The 8,603-nt window shown below is 38.8% G+C and overlaps 1 protein-coding gene across 1 annotated transcript in view; it reads right to left on the reverse strand.

Moving 5' to 3' along the window:
• Nucleotides 1-1,979, reverse strand: part of LOC143032046 (uncharacterized) — a 22,905-nt gene extending 20,926 nt beyond the window's left edge. Inside the window, exons 1-2 of the mRNA XM_076196514.1 lie at nt 685-1,979; nt 1-204 (exon numbers count right to left, since the gene is read on the reverse strand). The exon at nt 1-204 is cut by the window's left edge and continues 14 nt beyond it. Of these exons, the coding sequence (XP_076052629.1) occupies nt 1-204; nt 685-1,599 (1,119 nt within the window). The 5' untranslated portion in view covers nt 1,600-1,979. The remainder of the gene's footprint in view (nt 205-684) is intronic.
• Nucleotides 1,980-8,603: the final 6,624 nt, after the last annotated feature.

Here is an 8,603-nt window from a genome sequence, read left to right on the forward strand (position 1 = left end):
ACCACTGTGTGTCATTATGTGTTGTTTGAGATCATTCTTTCGTGAAAAAGCCGCATCACACAGGTCACAATTGAAAGGTTTTTCTCTAGTGTGGGTCATCAGGTGTCGTTTGAGATCAGTCTTTCGTGAGAAGGCCGCATCACATAGGTCACAATTGAAAGGCTTCTCTCCAGTGTGGGTCACCAGGTGTCGTTTGAGATGACCCTTTTGTGAGAAAGCTGCATGACACAGGTCACATTGGAAAGGATTCTCTCCAGTGTGGGACATTATGTGTCGTTTGAGATCAATCTTTCGTGAAAAAGCCACGCCACACAGGTCACATTGGAAAGGCTTCTCTCCAGTGTGGGTCACCATGTGTCGTTTGAGATAGCTCTTTCGTGAAAAAGCTGCATCGCACAGGTCACATTAGAAAGGCTTCTCTCCAGTGTGAGTCATTATGTGTCGTTTGAGTTCATATTTTCGTGAAAAAGCCGCATTACATTGGTCACATTGGAAAGGCTTCTTACCACTGTGGGTCACCACATGTCGTTTGAGACGACTCTTTTCCGAGAAAGCTGCATAACACAGGTCACATTGGAAAGGCTTCTCTCCACTGTGGGTCATTATGTGTCGTTTGAGATGGTGCTTTTTTGAAAATGCTGCATCACACAGTTCACATTTGAAAAGCTTCTCTCCAGTATGGGTCATCACGTGATGTTTTAAATAACTATCTCGTACGAAAGCTGCATCGCACAGGTCACATTGGAAAGGCTTCTCTCCAGTATGGGTCACCATGTGTCGTTTGAGATAACTCTTTACTGGGAAAGCTGCATCGCACAGGTCACATTGGAAAGGCTTCTCTCCAGCGTGGGTCACCATGTGTCGTTTGAGATAACCCTTTTGTGAGAAAGTTGCATCACACAGGTCACATTGGAAAGGCTTCTCACCACCGTGGGTCACCATGTGTTGTTTGAGATTACTCTTTGCTGAGAAAGCTGCACCACATAGGTCACATTGGAAAGGCTTCTCTCCAGTGTGGGACATTATGTGCCGTTTGAGATGAACCTTTTGTGAGAAAGCTGCATCACACAGGCCACATTGGAAAGGCTTCTCTCCAGTGTGGGTCACCATGTGTCGTTTGAGATAATCCTTTTGTGAGAAGGTTGCATCACACAGGTCACATTGGTAAGGCTTGTGACCACTGTGGGTCACCACGTGTCGTTTCAGACGACTCTTTTCTGAGAAAGCCTCATCACACACGTCACATTGGAAAGGCTTCTCTCCAGTGTGGGTCATCAAGTGTCGTTTGAGGTTATAATTTTGTGAGAAAGCTGCATCATCACACAGGTCACATTGAAACGGCTTCTCTCCAGTGTGAGTCATCATGTGTCGTCTAAGACATGATTTTTCAGACAAAGCTGCATCGCACAGGTTACATTGGAGAGGCCTATCTCCAGTGTGGGCTTTTAAATGTAGTTTGAGATGGTAATTTCGTGAAAAAGTCGCATCACACTGGCCACATTGGAAATGTTTCTTTCCAGCGTGGGCCATCGCGTGATATGATGATGATTCGTGAGAGAGGAGGTGTGCCGCCGCAGATGTCACACCAGATTCTATCATATGACGCCAACACGATATCTTTGGATACTTTTTCCAAGGAAAATCTTTATATTTAACCTCGATCTGAAAATATGGGAGCACATTAACCAAAATGCAATAGGGAAAGGGAACAAACAGCACTGTCAAAGAAGAAGACTAAAATTAGAAGAAAGAAATGGAAGGTTGAACAAATACAAAGAATATGCAGTTCTGCAGAAAATGGAAAAAAGCATCTTTAATAAAGCAAAAAAGTGGTTGAATAGATACTGCAAAGAGGTGAAGACATAAGAAATGTGCACTTGTGTATAATGTAGGATATAGTTGAAAATAAGAAATCTTAGGGCAAAAAAGTGTCTGAATGAATATTGCAAAGAGAGGACACATAATAAAGAGGTCGTTGTGTAATGTAGGATACCTGGAAACAGGAACCAAGGATGTCATAAATCAATGTTCAAGAGCTTCATGAGAATCTGATACTTATTTCTATATGAAATAACTTATTTTTAATTTTTCGGTGACCCCCTCCTTAACCTATTCAACTCCGATCACAAGATGTCTTGTCATTTGGTCAAATAAACCAAAAAATCATAAAACACCAAAATGTTTGATCAAACACCAGAAAAATATGACGTCAGTCCTCGCTTCGCTGCGAGCGAAGCAAGGACTGACGTCATATTTTTCTGGTGTTTGATCAAACATTTTGGTGTTTTATGATTTTTTGTTTTATTTGACCAAATGACAAGACATCTTGTCATCGGAGTTGAATGGGTCAAATACCACCAGAAGCTTATAGATAAAACTATGAAATGTCGATTTCTGATATCCTTGAATGTGAAGTAAATTAATTCTAGTCTATCCTAATATGCCCCTACCTACACCAAGGTTAGGTTGGATTGACCTCTCCCTACCATCAATTATCAAATGTGGAAACACCTACTTCAAATGAGTTACAAGTAATTTGCATGAAAATTTGTGTCCAGCAGCAGTCTTACTCATAAATCAATGTAAAGATTAGTGAATATTTATAGGGAAATGGATGAATAAACATTATAAAGAGAAGCCCCTCCCCCCGCCCAAATAAAGTGATGATGAAAAATACAAAAACACAAATATCTGGAGATAAGAAACCTTGGTCAATTTCTTGCAGAGATCCAAACTCAGCCATTGGTCAAGGCTATTGGAAACTGTTTGTGCAATTCTTGTTTTTGTCAGGGAACACCACCCCTCCCCCTCCACAGATTGGCGAGTTAACATGTGATTTTGGTATGAAAAGCACCAGAAGCCCATAAATAAGACTATATTTTATATGTCTATAACCTTTAAAAAATACTCCACCTAACCTATTCCCTATATGTAGCTTAGACCTGTTAAAAATCATAATCTCCTACGTTACTGTACTTTTCCCTCATTCTTTTTGACCTGAAAAAGCCAAAAACTACATCAATATTTATCTTAGATGTATGAAAAAGCATTGGTGCATGGAGGCTGAAATGTTTTGCTATCTTACCAAAAGGGCCAAGAAACCACTTGTACCAAACAAGCTTAAAGTAAGAGAAAGAAAATAGACAAAATTGAAAAATCAGAGACTGGTAAAGTAGAAATTAGTAGAGATATATGAAACCACATAACACAGAGGTCCATACCAACCCAATTCAAGGATGTCAGAAATCTTGCGAATCCTTTATTGTTTTCTACAGCAAATCACTTGATTTCCTTTTGCCCACCCCTACACTATAAAATATTTATGTCTATAACCTTAGTAAAAAAAAAAAAAAAAAAAAAGTCAACCGAGCAACATATCCTACCTAGAGCAAGGTTAGGTTAGACTCTCCACACAGACACAGACACAGTTCTACCAACTACTAAAATAAGGCGCATGGTGGGAGTAGCTAGTTGAGTTATGGTTATTCTTCAGTCAAATTAGTCACTTAGAACGACATTTAACTTCATGTAACTGAAGTATTCCAGTCCCAAATATATGATACTAATGTAACCAGTATCCTTGAGATTAAAAAGAACTTGCAAAGAATATATCAAACTATGAAACATATTCCTTAATTTATGGCTTTATATTTATGGTCATTGTATGCATGGCATGAGAGACTGTAAAAAATTAACAAGCGTTTAGGAAAACTATATTCTGTCTACCAAATTGTCGGTGTCCATAGCTCGATCGGAATTAATATAGGCAATAAGGCAATATGTGCTGAACTGATAAGGAAAATAATCTCTACCACATAATAAACACATGTATACGGTTGACGAGTGCCCATAATAACACTTATTTGCATGACTTGTGCTACCAAATTCTATTCAACTACTGGATTTCACAGATGTCCAAGGTCAAAGATACTTTCAAGTCTGTATTATGTAAATGTTTATACAATAAGGTATTTGTTTATATTCAATTAACACGAAGTGAACTTGAGAAGTGAATATAAAGAAAGTGAGAGATTAGCAAGAATTGAAAGATTAGTAAGTGACATTCTTAAATTGGATTTTCGTACTGAAAAAGACAAACTGGCGGCCCAGGATACATACATTTACCTCTGCACAGAGCGACAAATACAATAAAAAATTAATGGATTCCTAAAAGGCCTACAAGTGTGCATCTCAATGGAACAGGAAGCACAAAAAATAACATTATTGAAAACAAAAAGGATGTATCAGAAACTGATTAAATATGTGTCAAAACACGAGAGAAATATATCAACCTACAAACGCTGACCAGGTCCAATCGCAAGACACACAACAAACAAAGCACTCCACTAACCCCTACCCAACCCCGTCCAGGTTATCCGGGCAACCATTTTTTCCTATGACTGAATTAACCAAAAGGAAAGAGGTTGATGGTGAAAATTAACCCAACGGGAGCCAAACAAGACGATGTAGTAAATGCCGTATTAAAAGAGAGAGAGAGAGAAGGGTGCAGTCCTGGGTACCCAGAACAAGAGAAACATGCCCAGAAAAAAGGCAAGCAAAACACCCAGAAAAGATCACAATTTTAGACATAATAAGAACTATGAACAATATATATATATATATATATATATATATATATATATATATATATATATATATATATATATATATATGTGTGTATATATGTATATATACATATACACACACACCTTCGACTTATGTATAAGAGTGGTGAGGAAAACGCCAAAAACCGTTGGAATTTTAATACTTACGTTTCGTCCTAGAAGGACTTCTTCAGAGTGTAAAATAAATAAATAAATAAATAAAGTAAAATAACAGTTTAAATACTCCCAGCTTATCCCATTCCTCCCTGATCACCGTCGCTCCTCCCACACCTCCGTTCGGCGTTGCTAATTTGACGAATCCATCACGGTGGTTATTACGTGGGTGCAAATTGATGTAGGCTGCCTCAATTGCCCTTTTTTCTCTCTTGGGTAGACCTCTATGTAGTACTTCTGTTTTCTCACACTCTCGTAGGTAGCCAAAGTTGTTAAGGTGTACCACCAAAGAATTAGAGATTCGGTGGGCTCTGACGCCACATTTGTGCCCAGATGTCCTCTTGGCAATCCCTCTGCCCGTCTCTCCGTAATAACTACGCTGTTCTTTTCTGCTATATAAATTGACCAACTTGACTTAAAATTCTATTCCTCTGAAGAAGCCACTCAGGCGAAACTAGTCAGGAATAAAAGTATTTCCCTCAGCCCGTGTTCCTTTTACCTCCTATCCACATTATCATTAGCATCATTATTACTATTATTATTATGAGAAGTATGATGGGGGTTACTAGGCTGTATAGAGTGAGAAGAGAGGTGAGGAGGAAAACGGGTGGAAAAGGAGGTGGGAGATAGAGTTGATGAAAGAGTACTGAAATGGTTTGGACACATGAAAAAAAAAAATGAAGTAAAAGAGGTGTGGAAGGCAGAGGTGGAAGGAGTGAACATGAGGGGGCGTCCTAGGATGAGATGGATGGATGGGGAAAATATTGAAATTATTGGTGAACAACAATACAGTTACCGAATTTACCGACTGTTTACCGGTTAAAGACTCGTGAGGTAGTAGTGACGTCACAAGTTCGAGTCGAGTTCGAAAAAGTAATGTTTTTGTCCTTTAATAAGCTATATCTCTGGTTCTATTTTACATATTGTTTTTATTGTTATGTCATTGTAAAGGGAAAAGGTCATACTTTAATTGGTGCTACTATAGTATGCTATCTAGTATCTACCGCGCGAGTGAGTGAATGGAGGGTGTCTGCATGCATGGGTTCATGTTTGGAGGTGGTAGTGGTAGGCAGCTACCGGTAAAGTTACAGGATTTATCCAACAACCTTAATTAACGATAGCTTACCGGCAAATATTCTGCTACCGTTAAAGCTTCGTTAACCGATAACTCGATAAGCTATACCATAACATTCAGAGAGCGGTAAGTACGTCTCGGCTTGGTGGTACTGAGTGACGGTAGTGACGGGCACAGTGCCCCGCTACTTTTACCTGTTAAACTTTTATCATTAAGCAAGTATGTACCGCTAAGGTCTTGGTCATTCTTTTTTTTTTTTACCATTAAAACCGTTTTTTCGGCACTTTTTTAATTTCTCAATAGAATTAATGTTATTTCTGTGATCAGCATACGGAATTGTATTAATTGTGAAAGTTTCATTAAAAAAATCCGCGTGTCGCCAAACGAAGACCCATATATGTATATATATAAATATATATATATATACTAGTCGGGGACTAGTACAGTCCTTTTGAACCATCACCATGTAGCATAGTTGCTAACGTCTTGACCTCGTGATATTCGACGCACGGGTCAGGGTTCGTATCCCACGGCGGAGCTTCTAAAAATGTTCAATCTGTCATAAGAAACATACACAACTTGTCGGAAGGCTCGCCTAATACGGGATTAGATGAAATTGAGATTAGATCTTCCAATGTTACGTGAAGCGTGGTCGGGGACTAGTACAGTCCTTTTGAACCATCACCATGTAGCATAGTTGCTAACGTCTTGACCTCGTGATATTCGACGCACGGGTCAGGGTTCGTATCCCACGGCGGAGCTTCTAAAAATGTTCAATCTGTCATAAGAAACATACACAACTTGTCGGAAGGCTCGCCTAATACGGGATTAGATGAAATTGAGATTAGATCTTCCAATGTTACGTGAAGCGTGGTCGGGGACTAGTACAGTCCTTTTGAACCATCACCATGTAGCATAGTTGCTAACGTCTTGACCTCGTGATATTCGACGCACGGGTCAGGGTTCGTATCCCACGGCGGAGCTTCTAAAAATGTTCAATCTGTCATAAGAAACATACATATACATATATATATATATATGTATACATATACTTATACATATATATATATATATATATATGTGTGTGTGTGTGTGTGTGTGTGTGTGTGTGTGTGTGTGTGTGTGTGTGTGTGTGTGTGTGTGTGTGTGTGTGCTTAAGTGATGAAAATGCCAGTATGCTTCTGTTTCTTAATAAGAATATGGACTAATTTGTATGAAAAAATAATAATCTATTGGAAGGGGTAATTATACATAAGTTCACCAGAGAAGTTGAACAACTTTTATGACACGCTCACGTATAAGAACTCCCAGATACCCTTGTACCGCTAAAGTCTAAATTTTTAGCGTTTCTTCGGCACTTTCTTTAATTTCTCAAAAAAAAATATGGTTATTTCTGTAATCAGCATACGAAACTATACACCACACACAGACATACACACACACGCACACACAAACACACAGCTCTCTTCCGGGAGTGAAATAGGTGTCGATCACGAGTCCAACACGTGATCCAAAGACCAAGGTGACCAAAGTGAATCACACACGCACACACACACCTGTCCAGGGCTGAAATAATTTCAGTATCGCTGCGCTCCGAGTCGTTACTCCAACTCTCGTGGACTGGGAGTTGGGGGGGGGAGGTGCGTGTAAGGTCACAGCATTACCCATAGATCGGTCATACGAGCTCTGAGCTGTTCCGAGAGGGAAATAGCTGTCGATCACGTGTATATATATATATATATATATATATATATATATATGTATATATATACATATATATATACATATATATATATACACATATATAAATACATATTTATATACATATATATATATATATATATATATATATACACACATATATGGGTCTTCGTTTGGCGACACGCGGAATTTTTTTTTATGAAACTTTCACAATTAATACAGTTTCGTATGCTGATCACAGAAATAACATCAATTCTATTGAGAAATTAAAAAGAGGGCAGAAAAAAACGGTTTTAACGATAAAAACTTACCGAGACCTAAGCGGTACATACTTGCTTAATGATAAAAGTTTAACCGGTAAAATTAGCGGGGCACTGGGCCTGTCACTACCGTCACTCAGCACCACCAAGCCGAGACGTGCTTACCGAAGTTACCGCTCTCTGAGTGTTATGGTATAGCTTATCGAGTTATCGGTTAACGAAGCTTTACCGGTTAACGAAGCTTTACCGGTAGCAGAATTTTTGTCGGTAAGCTATCATTAAGTTTGTTGCCGATAAAACCGGTAATTTCACCGGTAGCTGCACACCACTACTAGATGTCATGGAGGAGCCGTGATATGTCATAAATGATCTGACATAAATGTCCTTAAAACTCATTTTGGTCATCAGGTAGAAATGATTGCTCTCCAGAAAATGCCCGTATGTAGATTAATTACAAATTGGTATCATTCGTCACAAAATGATCTCGTAAATTTCACGAAAACATGAAATTCAACAGAACACGAGTAGACATCACAACTCAGCCCAACAAGGAGGTTCTTTCTCAGGAGTTACAAGAGAACAAGCACATACAAAAACTACTGCTTCACACCATGAAGCTCTTCTTAGAAGTGCAAATGATAACAAATCAGAACCGTTCAGCAAACAAATTGGATTTAGTTTTCGTCAATAATGAACAATTCATCATACGACCTTGATATCACTCTTGGATAGACTTCATTGAAATGTGACAGTTATGTCTCAAAGGGTATGGTAAACACTTCTGGTTAT

The sequence above is a fragment of the Oratosquilla oratoria genome, chromosome 12 (assembly GCF_046742065.1).
Source record: "Oratosquilla oratoria isolate Oo_2021 chromosome 12, ASM4674206v1, whole genome shotgun sequence".
NCBI lineage: Eukaryota > Metazoa > Arthropoda > Malacostraca > Stomatopoda > Squillidae > Oratosquilla > Oratosquilla oratoria.